We start from the raw sequence: 20,584 nt of genomic DNA, 5'->3' as shown, positions 1-20,584 counted from the left end.
ATGCCAGACAGCCAACCAAGCCTGAACAGAGAGAAAGACGGCTGGTTACCGATGTGTCTGCTGTGCAGTATGGGGTCTGAGTCTGGTATACAGAGAGAGAAAGACGGCTGGTTACAGACGTGTCTGCTGTGCAGTATGAGGGTCTGAGTCTGGTATACAGAGAGAAAGACGGCTGGTTACCAATGTGTCTGCTGTGCAGTATGGGGTCTGAGTCTGGTATACAGAGAGAAAGACGGCTGGTTACAGACGTGTCTGCTGTGCAGTATGGGGTCTGAGTCTGGTATACAGAGAGAAAGACGGCTGGTTACCGATGTGTCTGCTGTGCAGTATGGGGTCTGAGTCTGGTATACAGAGAGAGAAAGACGGCTGGTTACAGACGTGTCTGCTGTGCAGTATGAGGGTCTGAGTCTGGTATACAGAGAGAAAGACGGCTGGTTACAGACGTGTCTGCTGTGCAGTATGAGGGTCTGAGTCTGGTATACAGAGAGAAAGACGGCTGGTTACCGATGTGTCTGCTGTGCAGTATGGGGTCTGAGTCTGGGTATACAGAGAGAAAGACGGCTGGTTACAGATGTGTCTGCTGTGCAGTATGGGGTCTGAGTCTGGTATACAGAGAGAAAGACGGCTGGTTACAGACGTGTCTAATATGCAGTATGGGGTCTGAGTCTGGTATACAGAGAGAAAGACGGCTGGTTACCAATGTGTCTGCTGTGCAGTATGAGGGTCTGAGTCTGGGTATCCAGAGAGAAAGACGGCTGGTTACAGACGTGTCTAATATGCAGTATGGGGTCTGAGTCTGTCCAGAGAGAAAGACGGCTGGTTACAGACGTGTCTGCTGTGCAGTATGGGGTCTGAGTCTGGGTATCCAGAGAGAAAGACGGCTGGTTACAGACGTGTCTGCTGTGCAGTATGAGGGTCTGAGTCTGTCCAGAGAGAAAGACGGCTGGTTACAGACGTGTCTAATGTGCAGTATGAGGGTCTGAGTCTGTCCAGAGAGAAAGACGGCTGGTTACCGATGTGTCTGCTGTGCAGTATGAGGGTCTGAGTCTGGGTATCCAGAGAGAAAGACGGCTGGTTACAGACGTGTCTGCTGTGCAGTATGGGGTCTGAGTCTGGGTATCCAGAGAGAAAGACGGCTGGTTACCAATGTGTCTGCTGTGCAGTATGGGGTCTGAGTCTGGTATACAGAGAGAAATACGGCTGGTTACAGACGTGTCTGCTGTGCAGTATGGGGTCTGAGTCTGGGTATCCAGAGAGAAAGACGGCTGGTTACAGACGTGTCTAATATGCAGTATGGGGTCTGAGTCTGTCCAGAGAGAAAGACGGCTGGTTACAGACGTGTCTAATGTGCAGTATGGGGTCTGAGTCTGTCCAGAGAGAAAGACGGCTGGTTACCAATGTGTCTGCTGTGCAGTATGGGGTCTGAGTCTGGGTATCCAGAACCTACATATAAGTGAGGGGCAGTGCACACATCTGCACCCTCAGCACTGGAAGGGCGCTAGAGGGCAGGTGGATTACTGGAACTCACTGGCCAGCTGGAAGCCTAGTCAAATCGATGAGCTCCAGGCTTAGCAAGAGACCTTGTCTGAAAAAAATCAACCAGAAAGAGATGGAAGAAGAGACCTGCTGCTGACCTCTGGCCTCCACATGCACCCACGTGAACCTGAATGTTCACGTGAACTCCCACACAACTATGTACACACAGTGTACCTCTACACACGAATGCTGTTACAAGTATCACTCACCTTACATAATTTCAAGTTATGTTTTAGAGCCATGGTATTAACTAATAATATCAGCACAGAACTGGCAAAGGATAGATATACAGATCAATGGAATAAAATAGAGAATTTAGATATTAAGCCTTCACAACTACTACCATTTGCTTTTTAACAAAAATGGCCAGCAAAATTATCCACTGGAAAAAATACAGCTTCTTTGACATATGGCACTAGGAACATTGGATATCCACATGCAGAAGGATGGACCTGATACCCTGTATAAAAATCTACTCCAAATGGACAGGAGACCCTCATGTAAGACGGAAAGTCTGAAACTATTAAGAGAAATAAGTACAGAAAACACTTCAAGATACAGGCATAGGCCAGGACTTTCTAGTAGCTCAGGAAATTATGCTAACATCTGACAAGGGAGAGCTCATGAAATTAGAAAGCTTCTGTACAGCAAAAGATACAACTGTGTGAAGATTCTCCTTGGAATGGGAGAAAGGCCTTGCTATCTGCGCGTCCAATAGAAGATTAATACCTAGAATACACAAAGAACTAAACAACAACAACAAAGTACCAAGAATCAACCCAACTGTCTTAGTCAGTGTTCTAGCTGTGAAGAGACACCATGACCACGGCAACTCTTATAAAAGAAAGCATTTTTTAGTCCGTTATCTTCACGGCGGTGAGCATGGTGTCACGCAGGCAGACATGGGACTGGAGAAGTAGCTGAGAGTTCTACATCTGGTGTACCAGCAGCACCAGAGAGAGACACGGCCTGGCTCGGACCCTAGAAACTTCAAAGCCAGTCCCAGTGACACACTTCCTGTAACAAGGCCACACTTCCTGATCCTTCAAACAGCGCCATTCCCTCCTAACCAAGTACTCAAATTTATGAGCTGGGGGAGGGGAGAGGGCATCCTCATTCAAACCCACTGCACCAATTGATAAGAGGTCTAATGAGACGAACAGACAAGACGGTTCTGAAAAGGTGAAGCAAAAATGGCCAATAAGCACATGAAACCCAAGTTCATCCTCGCTAGCCTAGTAATACAGATTAAAACTACCCTGAGATTCCACCTCCCCCGTCAGAATGGCAGTCCCTAAGAAGCAACAAGCCATGCTGTCGAGGATGAGGACAAAAGAGAACCTTCACACCCTGCTGTTTACAGTGTGAACTAGTCTGGCCACGAAGGAAATCCCTACAAAAGTTCCTCAAAAACATCAAAACCGAATCTACCACATAACCTAAATATATCGTTCCTAGGTATTTACCCGAGAGACCTCAAGTCAGCCTCGGGAAATGTCTGCACACTGGTGTTTACTGCAACTCAACGGCCGCGTAGCAGAACCATCAAACGTGGCATATATGCCCAGTGCAAGTTCGTTAAGACAGATTGCATGTAACCCAGGCTAGTTCTGAACTTGCCATGCAGCTGAAGGTCACCAAGGCTTCTGATCCTATGGCTTCCACCTCCCAGTGCTAGAAGTACGAACAGCACCACACCCTGACTGAGACGCTGGGAACTGAACCCAACTGAGGCTCTGGTGAGCATCCTAGCAAGTGAGCTAATTTCCCAGCCCATAAAGAACAAAGATGCCATTTGCAGAAAAAAATGGATGCAAGCAAAGCTTTCATGATAAGTCTACCTAAGAAAGACAAATATCACATTTACTCTCGTTATTGGTTTCCGGATTTTATATAAATGCATAAAATCAGGTATGTATATGTGACTGGAAAGCAGAAGCAGAACCGTGCAAGGGAACACAAGGGACAATGGGGGAGCAGAGGAGGAGAGGGTAGGGGAGCGTGTCGGGGAAATACACTCAAAAGTAAACTATAGATTGAGAGACAACAAAGCGTCTCAGGGAGACCTTCATTTCCTAGGAAAATCTACTTTACAAATCTGGTTCTTTACATGCACACTTTCCTATTTTGTTTAACCATTAATTTTTTGATTAGCATACACAGAAATGGGTGTGACTGTGACATTTCATAGATCTATTATTATTATACTTTGTTCTTATTTACAGCCCTTCTCTTCCCTGCCATTCCCCAGCCCTGCTTTCTTCCTCCAAAGTCTTCCTTCTGATTTCACTGACATATATGCTCCATGAAAAAGTAAACAGAATGCTAAATTAAAATTCATCCCTTCTAGTTACAGTAGAATCATGGGGCTGGATCAGCGGGAAATGGAAGTGATCAGAGCAGTGTGAATGTTTTTCAAGGATTACTATTGACAACTTCAGGCGCCAGCCGTGGTCTTCAGTCCACAAACGCATTATTAAGTTTCAAGCAAATCCTTAGAGAAAAGTGTTAAGCAGCAATAAGGGGGATACAGCTTACCTCCACTTGGAAAAGCTCTCCAGCACCCTCACAGTCGTTGGACGTGATGACCGGGGTGTGAATGTGCACGAAGCCATTGTCCTGGAAGAGAGGAAAATTTACTAGGTTTGCACATGAAGCAATTCCAAGAAGGCCTGCTGCGTTCTACTATTAAAATGGACGTTTGTTTGTGGGTGTTTGGGAGGGGTTTGCTATGTCCTAGGCAAATCTTGAATTCCTGATCCTCCTGTCTCAGCCTCCATACATCATTGCACCTGGCCAGCTGAATGTTTTATTATGCATAGAAGCATACAAAATGTTAAATATGGAACAGACTCATATGTATCTTGTCTACCTACTTCATTTAAAAAATAAGAAGACCCTGTCCCAGAGAGTTCATGAATTTCCAAGTTAGACAACTCATCAGCAGCTGAGCCGGGGATGGAACAGAAGCCCTTACTCTCTCTCTCTGTCTCTCTAACACTATTTCTTTGGCCCACGTCCCTAGTATACTGAGGAAGGTCCAAGGAGCACATGTTCACCCTGGCTAGTGTGGGGTGATGCTGCCCACACTGCTCACGGAACGCTACGTGAACAATACGAAGTTATCTTGAAATGAAACCTTGGCAGAAACGAACCATCAAAAAGGAGAAAACAGAGGCGGATAAACAGGAACTAAAGAAGGAAATGGGAAGAGGGAGACGTCTCTGTCCGCCAGCAACCGCACGATGCGCTGCACATGACACAGGCAGTGAGTGTACTTCCTTTGCCTGAAGAGTACTCTGAGCAGCAGCGAGCCCATCCATCACTGAGGCGCCAATGGCAGTCCTTCCGATCAAAAGTCTGCGACTTTTCCATTAGTGAACCACAAAAGCTGCTGCCAGCAGGACTGAAATAACCCATCAGCTTCAAGATTATGCTTCTTTCATTTTGACTATGCATGTAGGCAAAAGGTTAGGTTCACAATAGATGTGGCAGGACAGGAGCGCAGGTAGCTGAAAGTGAATTTACAGCACACAGGCAGAAAGCTATATACTTAATGCAGAATCTCAGCCTTGAAATCAATACGATAAATTCATACATCCCTGCTAGACTATCTAGCATTCTGCCTATCACTGGTAGACTATAAAAACATTTTTAGGCATAATCAGAGGGCGACCTTCCAAGTATGACCCTCTCTGAATTCAAGCGTTCTGGCCGTAAAAGAAATTATTTAATCAACAAAACCAGATAAAGACTGATTAAACAGTCAAATTACAAATTACGACTCCCAGAGATTATTCCAATATGCACCTAACCTGAAAGCAGCAGGCCGAGAGGGGCTGCACACGGCACCTTACGAAGGACCAATGAAATTCAGTCAATACGGTTACTGCATAAAACTTACTTCGTATGAGCTAAGAATTCTGGACATGAATCATTTATTCCACATGAATGCAGGCAACGAAGCATGAGCACAGTAAACAAAGAAGGGAAGTGAAAAATCCAAAGGAAACGAGGGTGGAAAGAAGAAACATGACGACAGTTGCCAGCCCTGGGTCTGGTGCAGGACCGCCTGAAACAGCACTGCTGATGGGAGGGAAATAATAGACTTCAGAAACAAAGTCAAAACATCAACTCTGCCAAGAGGCCATCGGCTTTTTAAATTTGAATGCTGCTATCAAAGCTTATCAAAGTCCACAACATCATCAAAGGCTGAAAGGAGAACATGTGAAGGAAGAACACAAAAAGGCAGAGTAAGAAAGTCTGGGGAAAAAAAAAATCGCGGTGGGAGAGGAAGACGCGGATGAGACCATGGCAGCGTCTGCCTCCCTGAGCTACTACTGAGGCCGTCCCATAGCCAAAGGACCCCTAGGAAGATGGAACAGCCGGAGAAAGGCCTAAAATGAGCAAACGCTTCGCTGGTTTCAGAAATCTCACCGACCACCCCCGGATATTGACGCGCATTTCAGAACCAGGTACGTTACAAGGTTCTTAGTGCCCCAAGTATAGCCCTCACATACCAACCCCCACGGTAGAAGACTAACAGGACCACAATTTTCTTTACACAAAGCTAAAGTAGCTGCTATTACTTAATCCACATCAACGAAGGCAGAAACGAGAGAGGAATTCCAATCACTGGCACGCCACCGGCAACAAGAGTGACAGGAAGAGGGAACAAGAAAGCCTGTGATTCACTAACACCCTGTTTTACACGCTAGCGGCTGCAGGCTCTGGAGGCACCGTCAGAGGGGGACACCCCTGGAACTCAGAGACACAGTCCTGTCTGTTGTGGACTTGAGGAGGACAAGGAAATAACATATTCCATTCTAGATAAACCCAGAGAATCTTCAGCTGTGTGAGGAACTTGGCTCTTCTAAAGGGTTTATCCTTGAGGAGTCTGAGCTGAGGTTTAGAACACAGCAAGAGTAATCTATGAGCAAATCAAGTTACGCTCACTGTGATTGTGTAAGTATGTAAAATCCATGCTTTTAATTTTCACTTTTAAAGCTAGAGTCTCATGTAACCCTGGCTTGTCTCAAATTTGCTAATGTAGTGGAAGATGACTTGAACTCCTGATTTTCCTGTCTCCAGCTCATGAATGGATTTCAGGCATACACTCCACCACGCCCTGCTTACTCTACCAATAGAGCTACAGCCCCATCCACTACCAAAAATATTTTTTTATATTCAAACCAAAAGATAGCGCTACACTGTCATAATACCCTAGCTTAAAATACTACCCAAATCCCATCTTTACCATATTAATAAATGTTTCATGGGTCTGGAATTTATGAAAATTTGAACATCTTTTAAGGAGCCTACAGTAATAAACCGAAGAAACAATAGCAAATACTAGGTAATATGTAACTGTTAATCGTAAGTGCAACAATAGACTTTTTGTTGATTCTTGAGACACAGTCTTACAATGTAGTCCTGACTGAAGTGGAAATCACTAACTCTAACTTATGACAATCCTCCTGCCTCTGACTCCGGAGGACTGGGATTAGTCATGAACCACCACACTCTGGTTCTAGTAACAATCCCAATTTTCACATACATAAGAAGACACCACAGAATGAAACATGGGCTTTATATATATATAATTATTATATTGGCTTTTTGAGACAGGGTTTCCCTATAGCTTTTGGAGCCTGTCCCGGAACTGGCACCTATAGACCAGGTTGTTCTCGAACTCACAGAAATCCACCTGCCTCTGCCTCCCGAATGCTGGGATTAAAGGCGTGTGTTACCATTGCCCAGCTGGCATTATATTTTTAAATATGATTAAAAATTTAAAAGAGCAGCACTCCGGAGGCAGAGGCAGGCGGATCTCTGTGAGTACAAGGCCAGCCTGGTCTACAAGAGCTAGTTCCAGGACAGGAATCAAAAGCTATGGAGAAACCCTATCTCGAAAAATCCAAAAAAAAAAAAAAAAAGTTTAAAAGAGGCTGGAGAGATGGTTCAGCGTTAAGAGCATGCTGATTCTTCCAGAGGACCTGGGTTCGAGTCACAGCACCTACAGTGGTTCACAATTACCTATTAATTCCAGTTCCCAGGGATCTGAAGTCCTCTCTGGCTTACACCGGCCCTGGAATGCATGTGTGGCCCAGACATACCTCCATGCAAAACACCCATACACATAAAGGATGCGTTTTAAAAAAACTAAAAAGTAAATTTGTCCAATTTAAAAAGTATCTCGATTTTATAACCACCGCATTAATGCTAAAATTATTATCAAACACATAAATGCTTATAATTTTTACTTCATCTTGATTATTTTCTTATTTCAGGTTTTATACTTTGCTTTATATTTTAAATTGTTTTCATATTTATAAAAGCTTTAAATAAATACATAAATGGAGGTAAAATTTACTTGTTAATGGATTGGCAATACCGCCATCTAGTGGCGAAACATATAAAACTATTTCAGAATAAAAGCAGGTTGAACCACACTGAACCTCATAGAAGAGAAAGTGGGAAGTACACTTGAACGCATTGGCACAGGAGACCACTTCCTAAATATAACCTCAGCAGCACAGACACTGAGAGAAACAATTAATAAATGGGACCTCCTGAAACTGAGAAGTTTCTGTAAAGCAAAGGACACGGTCAACAAGACAAAACGACAGCCTACAGAATGGGAAAAGATCTTCACCAACCCTGAAAATTAGGAAACAATCTACGTCAGGTCCCAGAAATACCACTTTTGGGTATATACCCAAAGGAAGCTCAATCATACCACAAGGACATGTGCTCAACTATGTTCATAGCAGTATTTTTTGTCATAGCTAGAACCTGGAAACAACGTACATGCCCCTCAACAGAGGAATGGGTAAAGAAAATGTGGTGTATTTACACAATGGAGTACTACTCAGCATTAAAAAGAAAATAATAACCTCTTGAAATCTGCAGGCAAATGGATTTAAGAAAAAAACCATATTGAGTGAGGTAACCCAGACCCAGAAAGACAAATATAATATGTACACTCATAAGTGACTTTTAGACATAAAGCAAAGAAAAAACAGCCTACAATTCACAATCCCAGAAAACCTAGACAACAAAGAGGCCCCTAAGAGAGATATACATGATTCTACATAAGAAGGAGAAAAAAAAACAAGTTCTCCAGAGTAAACTGGGAGCATGGGGGCCATGGATGAGGGTAGAAGGGGCTGGGGAGGAAGGGAGTGGAGAGGAGAAAAATGTATAGCTCAATAAAATCAATTTTAAAAAAATAAAAAAAAATTTAGAAAGAGAAAAGAATTAAAGCAGGTCCCTTTTCTCTGTTGAAAGTCAGGAAGGAAACAAAACCAAACCTTTTCTTTTTAGCTCTAAAGAGAGTCTGTATCTGTGTGTCAAGTACTACTAAAAATTCTTCATATGAAAGAAATCTGTGGGATCATGGGTAAATGGACTCTTTCAAACTCTAATGGGGTAAAACTATATACTATAATTTATTTTTCTTGTTTAATCAAAGCTATGTGCCTTCGATCTACAATGCTGTTGGGTGGTCTTTCAGAAAAGCAGACCTTTCCAAAAATCATACTGTCTCCCGGTGATGAGAACAGGCTGAAAGAAACCACCTGCATTTGGGCGCACCCAGGAGACCGGCGTTGCACTGCTTCTGTGCGCTAACGCAGGCTCAAGTAGTGATGTGGGAAAACAGCATGGGCCGTATCTGCTGAGTCACAGCTGGCCTTTGGTGGCCTCCCACTGACGACCAAAATACGGAAGCAGAGATTAGATTTACCCTCTCATCTGAACAAGCACAAAACAAACAGTAAAAACTGGACAACTGTATGAAACCGTGAACCAAAGCCTTAGGCCGGCGACCTGTGGGTTATGAGAAACAAGCACGGTGACACAGTGAGGTCCTTCTGGACACACCGCAGGAAGGAGGAAGGAAGGTGGGGCCCAGGAGACTCCACAAGTCATGGCCGGAATAGCAGACACGCAAGAAGAGAGGAGACTAGAGCCTAAAGCAGCAGGTTCAGGTACAGAACTGACCAGTGCATGAAAGGAGAAACTACCCAAGGCTGAGGACGGAATAATACAAAGAGGCTAGAGGAGACAGGGACCAGTGTTTGCATGCTGGCTTCATGCTCCCACTGGTGAGAGACTGAGAAATCTCACAAGTCATGAGGTACTAGGTAGACACTCAGGGAGGCTTTGCCTAGACCATTAGGAGTAATGACCACTACCCTGAGCACTGTTCCAGACATGACAAGCAAAAACTGTTGAGGAACAATCTTTCTGTACACTGTGAAGATTATCACTCTGATTGGTGTAATAAAAAGTGGAATGGCCAATAGCTAAGCAGGATTTTCAGCACAGAGAGAACAAGGAGAAGACACAGTGACAACCTTAAACAATCTGGACTTCGTCTGCAACACAAGGACTTGGGAGGCTGGGGCAAGAAGAGCTTGAGTTTGCGGCCGCCTGGGCTACGTGTCACTTCAAGAGAAGCCTTGCCTGTTTAGTAAGACTTCGTGGCTCAGTGGCTAAGAGCACTGCCTCCAATCCCAGGGTCATCTGACATCCGCTTCTGGCTTCCATAGGCACCAGGCATGCACACAGTATATTTACATACGTGCATGCAAAACACCCATACACAGAGAGATAAAAGTCTATCAACCTGCAATTCTATCTCCACAGAAAGTGACTTAAAAACTGAAAGTGACCTAAGAGATATTACATACGCACTTTCAGGATCGTAGATGCATTGACTACATTCATGTGGTGACGCTTTCAGGGGTACAGTCATGTGAAACTCATCAGATTACACACTTTCAATCTGCACAGTGTGCTATGCAAGCTACTCCTCTATAACGCTATTAAGTCACACACAAGAAAAGGACAAAAGGGAAAAGATAAAGATAGACATGTCTGTGACATCTAATTCCTTATAAAATAAAAAATGTTTACAACAAATAAGATCTTTCAGGAAAACACTTCAGGCTGACAATGATTCAAATTGTACATTAAAACACACACATGTATGTGTACATACACGTGCACACACACACACACACACACACACACACACACACACACACACACACGGAAGCAGGGCACCTTACCTTAAAGTAGGAATGAATAGCAGCCGTGGCTTCACTGCGGACCCGCAGTATGGAACCCAGAGTGTTCGTCCTACACCGCAGGTGAGGGTACTGTCTCAGGTACTCCAGGGGATGCCGCTCCTTGTACTTTATAGGGAACGCCTGCCAAAAGTACGGGGGATGTTTACAAGTGAAAAAAAGCTACCAAACAAACAACAAAAGTCATTTATGAACCAGTTTCCAGAGTATTTCTTAAAACAGTAGTGTTCTGGGGGCAAAACTAAGATGTCTTCCCTCTTTATTAATAAAAACAAAAACAAGTTTAAAAAAAACAAAAACTATTAATTACATGTATTTTCATGTGCACACACACACCTGTGCACGCACCTACATACATATATTTTGTGTGCACACAAACACACCATCTGCGCACATATGCATGCACACACAGGCACACACACACAGCACACACACACGCAGGCACACACACGCAGGCACGCACCACACACCACACACACGCACACACCACACACACACACGCACACACCACACACACACACGCACACACCACACACACACAGCACACCATTCAGAGGTAAGAGCACAACTTGGAATTGGTTCTCTCCTTCCACCACGCAGGTTCCAGGAATAAAACTTGGGGTCATCAAGCTTGGAGATCAGTACCTTCATTCATTGAGCCAGACCTTCTTTATTTCTTAACAGAATGGATTGTAAGCCAATTCCTTCTACCAGGTAAACCAGAGTTAGGGGGATGCCAGCTTCACTACTTAGTAGCTAAATTACTTAAAGCCACAGAGACTCGCCTGTTATTTACCAAGTTTCTATCCATTTGTGGTCAGTTTCTTACAACTAGAGAGATTAGCATGTAACTATTCAAATAATCCACTTGGGTACATGAGTTCAAAACATTACAAACATAAACGGCTTTTCCTAATAACATATACACACAGGTGGTATTTAGCTCTCCCCAATGTCGTGAAGCCACAAGCACAACCAATTAGGGTTGCTTATTGAGTATCAACTATTGTTGGTATCGAACAGCATGAGGGAGACACAACAACTTTCTTTCATTAGCACAGAAGTTTTGGAAAACATTAGAGGAAAGTATGGCTCCAACTGGAAACATCTCTGGCCTGGCCACACTCATGTTAGACATTGAGAAGACACACCTCTTTACAAACAGAACCTGAAATGGTAGCAGCAGAGTTTCAAAAGGACAGCATGGGTGGACTGCTTCTAGAATCCTCTCTTCTTTACGTCCTGGGTAAATATTTCTTTTTATGTTGTATGGAAACAAGTACCGTATTTACTAAAGGCAAACTGTGGCCCCATTAGTAGAGAGTCAGGATTCTCTCACGTCTGTAAACGTTAAGTAACACTCAGACGGGGCTAGGGATGTACCACTTACCCAAAGCAGAGTGTGGGGTATGATTCTCGGCAGCACTAGGGCAGGGGGTGGGGGATACCATCCATTTACATGCTGGAGGTCTTAGATTTGGGATCAGGAACGAGAGGAGTTTAAAATAAATAAATAACACTAAACAAAAGTATGAAAACAACAGAAGCCGAGGGACAATGATTTTGCTCATTAAATATTTAAAATTATAGCAAAAACAAGATTTCAAATGCTAGAAGATAAACTTCAGACCTGACAGGTCCCACAGAAATGCACAGTTATATTAATACATGGCTCCCGGAAGCTGAAGGAATTGTCATAGTGCTACTTCACACAAGGCTCAGCGGTCTGTTCAGTGATCAGGGAAGTTACAAATGAAACTGTTCTAAGTACCATCTTCTCCATAGACTAAACAGTCCCCCAGATTATCAGTAAACATACCTTGGCTTCACAACTTCCAATAACCTCAATTTTTTCTGCTTTCAGTTCCACATTCTGCCTTTTGGATAGACTTTTGACCAGCTGCCCTTGGACTTGCACGGAACTCCCAAAAGTCAATTCTCTACAGTAACAAAAAAGTACGATCAGAAAAGATACCACATATCACCTACACTTCAATCAAAATCTTACTGAAGTATATAATGCCAAAAGTATTTATCTATAGTTAAGTTAAATCATCTGCAGATGCTCTCTTGTACCAGGACTCTAAAAATAAATTCCGTGTTAAAATGGGAACGAGTAGATGATGTGGGATTACCATTAATGAATAAAGAAACTTCTTTGGATCAATAGCAGGGCAGAACTTAGGTAGGCGGGGAAGACGGAACTGAATGTTGGGAGAAAGAAGGGCGACGCCATGGAGCCCCCGAAGACAGATGCTGTGAACTTTACGAACTTTACCCAGTAAGCCACAGCCACGTGGTGACGTACAGATGAATAGAAATGGGTTAAATTAATATATGAGTTATCCAATAAGACCTCCAGAGAGGTTACAAAAGGGCATTAACTTTAACATCTGATGAATGAGACCGCAAAAGTTCCTTCCATTTATTCAATAATTATTGGCTATTTTCTAGCATCATGACAGAAGCTCAGGACAGAAACTGAATACATCGTTCCTGACCTCAAAGAGGTAAGAGTCAAAGGAGTCGAATAAGAATACAGTTAATTTCCAAACAATGGTATCCATGCTATGACAGATGGGCACAGGCTACCATGGGTGCGGAGAAGCACTTGCCACAGTCATGGGACACAGAGGTCAGCTGATGTTGAAGCACAAGCACAAATGAGACAGTATCTCTTTGTATCTCTTTTGGCAGAGGGGCCAACATGTGCCAGGTCTGGAAGACAGCAGGTTAGGGGAGGTGCAGGTAGTTTTAAAAATGACTGGAGGAAAAACACAGGCGGAAGATGTCGGCACGGGAAGACGTCAGAGCTCAAAGGCTCTTGATTCCAAGTTTATTTGGATTTTTCCTCAGAGCTATCTTTCACAGATTTGCTCAGAAAGATCATTCAGGTGGCAAAGGAAACACTCGGCTAGGGAAGCGGAGAACACTAGAAAAGCAAAATAAATAAATAAATAAATAAATAAATAAATAAATAAATAAATAAAATTTGAAGAACTCTCTAAAGAACAAGGGAAAAAAATATATATATAAAAAAAATCAAACTCGCCTGCTGTCAAAGCTTGAATCGGCAACAACCTGAAGGCTTTCCAGAGAGGATCCGTCATTGACGTGCAGGAACAGAACTTCCTTCTGGGACCTCACGGAGCGGACCCATCCCTGCAAAGAAGGATTCTTCAACGTAAGCTTGAAAACCGAACACTTCTACATTTTCAGGACACATTCAAAAAAGATTAAATGAGAGAAGAACGATGTCCATCATCTTGCCTCGGCATGCCAAACGCGGAGCATGGCCTGCTTTGGGCTGGCCTGGATGTGCGGACAGTGTTATACATGACTCTTATCACAGTGAGATATTATTTCATGGCCCACCTTTGTTAACAGAGCTCCTCATTTTAAATGGATGCTTTTCACTAAGGTGATGGGCCTAAGTAGCATAAACAGGGTCCTTAATATTGGCTTCCCAAAGCCATTCCTCACGCCTCAATTACAAAAAAAAGAAAAAAAAAAAACAAAATTCTCAAGTTGGTGCCTTTCTCCTGCCAAATTCTCAGAGAGATCACTAGACTAGAAATACCATATGGGATTTTGTTCTACTGACAGACTACCATACCAAAAAAAAAGTTACTTAAAAAAGTCTCGGGGCTGGAGGGATGGCTCAGTGGTTAAGAGCGCTGACTGCTCTTCCAGAGGACCAGGGTTCAATTCCCAGCACCCACATGGCAGCTCACAACTGTCTGAAGATCCAGTTGCAGGGGATCTGACACCTTCACACCAATGCACATAAAATAAAGTTAAATAAACCTTAAAAAAATTTAAAAAAAAAAAAAAGTCTCATGAAGCTAAATATAACAGCATACACCTGTGATCCCAATACTTGGGAAGCTAAGGCAGGAGGATCGTGAGTTTGAGGCCAACTTCAACTGTGTAGCTACTCTGCGACTCAATAATATATATATATATATATATATATATATATATATATATATATATGAAATGTCACAAAGAAACCTATTTCTCTTTGATTCTTATGGGGTTTTTTTTTTTTGTTTTGGGTTTTTTTTTTTGTTTTCTTGTTTTTTTTTTGGTTTTTCGAGACAGGGTTTCTCTGTAGCTTTGGTGCCTGTTCTGGAATCTTATGGGCTTTTATTAGACTAAAAAATTATGTGTGTGTCTGTATATACCATGTGTGCAGGGGTGCCAGGAGAAGGTGTTAAATCTCCTAGAACTGGAGTTTCACTCAGTTATGAATAGTCTGACGTGGGTACTGGGAATCAAACCCTTTTCCTCTGGAAGAGCAATACATACTCTTAAGCACTGAGCCATCTCTCCAGCCCCAGAAAATTAGTTCTTTGTAAGTTAACCAATACATTTGAAAAAATTGGAACTATTATTATCAAAAACAGCCTCTTAAGCATTTTCCAAATGTGATCTTTGCCATGGCAAAGACTGGGTATTATCTGCTCTGCAGCAGGAACAGAAACTAACGCCGAACAAGTAAAAATACATGATAAAAAGAGAGTCTCGTTAGGAACACATAGCCACACATCAATTCCAAAGACAGTCTTACCTTAAAGGACAGGTACACAAATGCTTACTAACTCAAGAGGCTTACTAACATAGTAACAGTTACACACCCAACTTGAGTTTAACCAGCTACTAGTTAACAGGGAACAATGTTTCCAAAGACTCTCAAAGATACACTTGACCTTTGAGCTGAACTCACAGGTGGTTGTGAGTCTCCTAATTTAGGCTCTGCCAATGAACTCAGCTGCTCTGGGAGAAACTCTGGTTCTCCAGAAGGGTGACAAGCACTCATAACTGCTAAGCCATCTCTCTGACACACGTTTTAAGTCAGAGAATACCCACTACCTACTGAACATGTATTATGTTAAAAAGCCGTTTCCCTCTTTCATATACTGCCTCATCTCCTGACGATTATCATACCTCTTTTACAAACAAGCAAACGGTGGCTCCAGGATGTTAAATGACTTATTGAAAGTCACGCCGCTGATGAACTATTCTCCAAGTTTGAATCTACACCTACATAACTAGGAAGTGCTTGATCTTTGGCCAAAGCTGCGCAGCATGAAGTGTGAACCACGTCGGCTTCACGGGCAAGGCAATTCCACCTCACTCATTCTCAGCCCACGGTCATTTCCGAAGCACCAGGCTCTAATTTTTACTGATTGGAGAGTAAACAGCAAACACGTTTAGTGTGCTTCTGTCCTAAATTAACTCTTTGTATTATGCTAACCGATCCTTACAATAGCTAAGTGAAGTGACTATTACCATTTGTGAAATGAGCAGACTTAGGGACAAAATGTCAAAGATAATCCAGGTAACAACTATCAGGTAGCACACTTGGAACTCAAATACAGCTCTTATTCTGAAGTTCACATTCTTATCCTCAAGCTTTCCTGGAATGCTACGGTCTCCCCATCTTCTGCCTGGGAACACATCCTGCTGCTATTTCCCAGCCATCGGTTACTGTACCTGGGGACACCATCCCCTAGGACACCCCGTATGCGGGTGACATCTTCTCGACCCCCACAGGGCTCAGGAACTCCCTCCCTGTTTCCTTACAGCTCTTTATTTACACCGCTAAGTAATCACTGCACTGCTATAAACTAGGGCTAACAAAAACATCATGTGAGCTACATAATAAAAAAAAAATAGAGCCAGAGAGATGACTCCAAGGTTAAGAACACTTCCTGCTCTTGTAGAGGACCCAAGTTTGGTTCATAGTATCATCCGAGGAAGCTTACAGTTGCTTGTAACTCCAGCTCCGGGGGTTCTGACCCCTCTATGGCTCTCCACAGGTACTCCTACGTACATGGCATAAAAATGCATGTGTACATATGTATTTACGTACATATACATAAATACAAACTAAATCTTTGAAAAGATTTGTTCCTACATTAAAAGCAAAAATAGATAATGAACTGGGCGATGGTGGCGCACGTCTTTAATCCCAGCACTCGGGAGGCAGAGGCAGGCAGATCTCTGTGAGTTCAAGGCCAGCCTGGTCTACAAGAGCTAGTTCCAGGACAGGCTCCAAAGCTACAGAGAAACTCTGTTTTGAAAACAAACAAACAAAAAAAATAACAAAAATAGGTAATGAGTAACATGTTATTTAACCAATTATGCTCCAAATGCCATTTACATGTAATCAATATAAAAGTATATTCAGATTATTTTTATATTTCTTTACTCTTCAACATTATTATGTATTTTACACGTACAACACATCTCCATGCACTTGGACCCTATTTCATGTGCTCCGTGGCGGGCAGTTTCCTTATTATATGGCTAAGCACTGAAGGGAAAGAAAAGCCTGTTGCTTGGCCAGTAGGTTCAGTTCGTTTTTGAATCTTCTTTGGATCATTACACAAAAGACATCATTAATGCATGTCAAATTAATCGATGAATACAGCAAATGGCTTTGATAACTTTGATTTGGATCATGGAACAAGTATAAAACCAAAATAAATGAAAGGAGAAACAGCTTGGTCACACCGGTCAACATCAAGAATATTAAGAGAGACCAATCGGTGTGTGTTAGCAATTCAAGAACTGCTGAACCCCCAGGTTTATTCTGTCCCTTTGAGGAACTCAGCAAAGTTGCTGCAGATGCTATCAAGAGAAATAACAGCAGCTAACATTGACCCAGAGGCCTCTGGTCTAAATAGCCTGTACCCATTATTATGTTTGATTTTCAGAACCCTCCGAAATAGAGACCAGTATTATCTCCGTTTTCATAAGAGGAAACCGAGGCTGGGGGCACTGTAGTGGATGCCCATAACTAACAAGGTAACAAGGCAACTGCAGCCCTGAGTTAGTCGGACTACAACATCCCACTCTCTCCTCGTGTATTACTTCCGTGGAAGCCTCGGATTAAGAGTCACGGTTGCTAAATAATGAAGCATGGGTTCCCATGTGTAAGGACCATACGAAGCTGTAATTCTGGACAGCTATGAGCGTAGCCCAAGACAAATGGTAAATTTTGAGACCTTTTTAAATGGGGGTGGAGTGGGGTGGTTTGTTGTTTGTTTTTGTAACTGGGTGGCTCAATTATGAACTTGGTAGGTGACAACATCGCGTTGCAATGAAGATGGTTGACACACTTGGAACTAGTGTTTCCTACCAGCCAGGTGAACAGGAAAACGGGAAGACAGGATTCTGCTCTCAAACAACCAGGCCAAGACATCCCTGACTATTACAAGATAAAGGTAGAAAAGGGGGGCGTGTTCGCTTAAACTTTTCTGCCCGACAGACAAGTTTACAGGCAACGCCTCGGTGTCAGACAAACTCTTTGTCGCACTCCTAATCGACAGAACGACTTGCAAACGGCCACAGGACGGTCGCCGAGAAGTCTGGCCACTGGCGATGCCTTCATTTCCGACTCTGCTCTGCCCACGCTGGGTACGAGAGGACCGTGCAGAGTGAAGCTAGTGGCCGGGCCCAGCAAGCTCCAGCAGCCGCCTTCCCACACACCCACCTGCACCGTGACGCGCTCCCCACTAGCGTCCTGCACCCCGAGGGCGTCCCGCACGCGCAGTCTCACAGACGCGCGGGGCCTGGGGCAAGAAACGGAGGAGCAGAGGCGCAGGGCGCCCAGGAGGCGCCGGGCCCCGAGCATGCCGTGGCCGGGACGGCTGGTCCACCGGAGCAGCTGGTCACCCGCGCAGGTCAGGCGCTCGCGTGGCTCTTCCTCCCCAGCCCTGGGCCGTCCCTGCAGGCCCTCTTCTCGGCGTCCTGCTCCCTAAGGCCCGGAAGGTGCAAGGACCGCGGAGCACGATGCTGACGGCGCGCTGGAGCGCCGGGGACTACCGGAGAGCGCAGCCAGAGTAAAAGCACGCTGCACTGGGCTACGTCACCCCGGGCGCGCCCTTACGTCATCACGCTAGGTGTGGTCTGAGGCTGAGCATGCGTGACTGTGTTCCGGAGCTGGCACGCCCACCGTGGGGCAAGAGCCGAGGTGGGCGGGTGCCCGCTGAAGTCACGGTTGTGTGGTATCAGATGTCATAACACACCCTTGCTGAGAAAGAAGAGACTCAAGCATTGCCTGTCAGAATCTTCAAGTCTTTCCCTTCTTTTGCTTGCTTTTGTTTGTCCTGAAAACCAGGACCTTTTCATATATTCGGCTGTATTTTAAGTCTACGCAAAAATTAAATTTTGCATAACTCAGCAAAACGCATGATAATGCCTTTATCTAGTTAAACAGTAAGAGGTCAAGGTAAAGGCGAATTACAGTTCCCACTGATGTTACACCGGTTTTACCGATAACAGGAACGGGTCATCCAACCAGCTTAATACAAGTGTCAGATTTAAACCCAGAATGCTCTAAACTATCCGACTATACGGTGTCTTGTGGGGAAAAGAAAACTGTAGTCCTGTCCATAGAGGAGCTCATGATCTAAAGATGATGATGATGGGGAACACACACACACACACACACACACACAGAGAGAGAGAGACAGAGACAGAGAGAGACAGAGAGATCATTACTGTGTAAACCAGCAAGCACACACATAATTATGTGTGTGGCAAGTGGATTGGCAAAGAGATAATTTGGCTGAGTTTTGAGGAAGGTTAGAATTTTGCCAAAAGAGAATGTCAGAAGCTGCTGGGAGGGCGAATGGCCTTGAAAGAATTGTAAAATTCTTCCCTAGACAGACTTGAAAATATCTCCAGTAAAAGTATTTTGGGGGCACTTCTAGAACCTCGAGAAAGGAAAAAAAAAAGAGAAATTTTTAGCCTTCCATATTATAGAAATGTATCTTTTATCTTACAGTATAAATTTGCATTGGATATCCCAGCCTCCAAAATAAAAAAAAGCAAAACCAGCAGCCAGTAGTTGTGGGCTATTTGTACACTGTGTGAAGGTATATTGCTGATTGGTTTAATAAGGAGCTGAATGGCTCATAGCTAGGCAGGAGGTGTAGGCAGAGAGAGGAAGTAGGAGGAGATAATAAAGGTGCAGAGGAGACGCTGACAGACATGGAGAGAGTTGGACATACAGAACGAACGAAAGAAAGGTGGAAAGCCACAGGGTAAGACGTAGATTAATAAAAGTTGGTTGATTTAAGTCATAAGAGCTAGTGGAACAAGACCAAGCTAAGGCTGAGCTATCATAATTAATAAAAAGTATCTGTGTCATCTTTGGGGGGAGCTAGCTGGTGGGACAGACAAAGACCCCTGACAACCAGCAGGCTCATTTCCTCTTCTTCATCAGTTTTCTGTCTCACCTTTCCTCTTCCTCTTCACTACGCTGGATTTTAAGAACTGTAGTCTGAGACTCAGGGAGACAGTCTTCCTCTACTTAAGCCAGAGGGATTAGAAATTCCCTTAGTTAGAAAATTCTGAGCAGAGGACCCTTGTTCAGTATCTCAAGGAAAAGGGAACCCAGTGGGTGAAATGGAAAACTAGCAGTGGTTAATCAAGCGTACAGCAAAAGGTGATCCTTCCCTGCCTGCCCCGTGCTGAGAGCCAGCCTCTTCCTGTATCTTTTCCTGCATCAAATCATATCGTCTTTTAGTCTGATTTGTCTTCAGTGTTTGGATTCATACTGCATCTTTAGATGCATCCCTTTTCAGGTAGTAGCAAGAATGACATTTCTACCATGAGTATCGTCCCATGTTAGCCGTGATGATGGGTAGAGTGTGTCAGAATGGCTCTTCTAGGCCAAGAATACGTCTTGTATTAACTCCATCGTCACCATAGCCCTTGCCCACCCCGAGGTTAGAAGGAACGAAAGCTTAGAGGGCTTTTGTACCAGACACCAACTTACTTAGCCGTCCTGTTCCAGCCCGTGCTCCGACTCATTGTGTTACTCTAGTGATTGAACTCCCGTGAATTGTTCTCCTACAACATAAGAAGACGTGTTATCATAGCCTGTCTAATAGACCTTCTCTGATTCCAGAAGTTCCCGAAGTGGCCCATTGTTA

At 43.8% G+C, this 20,584-nt stretch overlaps 1 protein-coding gene across 1 annotated transcript in view; it reads right to left on the bottom strand.

Annotated features, from left to right (window-relative positions):
- Nars2 (asparaginyl-tRNA synthetase 2, mitochondrial) overlaps nucleotides 1–18,475 on the bottom strand; it is a 77,949-nt gene extending 59,474 nt beyond the window's left edge. The window contains exons 1-5 of the mRNA XM_075952652.1: nucleotides 18,136–18,475; nucleotides 13,684–13,793; nucleotides 12,451–12,571; nucleotides 10,614–10,754; nucleotides 4,075–4,155 (exon numbers count right to left, since the gene is read on the bottom strand). Coding sequence (XP_075808767.1) covers nucleotides 4,075–4,155; nucleotides 10,614–10,754; nucleotides 12,451–12,571; nucleotides 13,684–13,793; nucleotides 18,136–18,276 — 594 coding nt within the window. The 5' untranslated portion in view covers nucleotides 18,277–18,475. The remainder of the gene's footprint in view (nucleotides 1–4,074; nucleotides 4,156–10,613; nucleotides 10,755–12,450; nucleotides 12,572–13,683; nucleotides 13,794–18,135) is intronic.
- Between the last annotated feature and the right edge of the window lie 2,109 nt (nucleotides 18,476–20,584).

The sequence above is a fragment of the Microtus pennsylvanicus genome, chromosome 18 (genome assembly GCF_037038515.1).
Source record: "Microtus pennsylvanicus isolate mMicPen1 chromosome 18, mMicPen1.hap1, whole genome shotgun sequence".
Classification (NCBI taxonomy): Eukaryota; Metazoa; Chordata; class Mammalia; order Rodentia; family Cricetidae; genus Microtus; species Microtus pennsylvanicus.
This window is presented reverse-complemented; position numbering and strand designations above follow the sequence as displayed.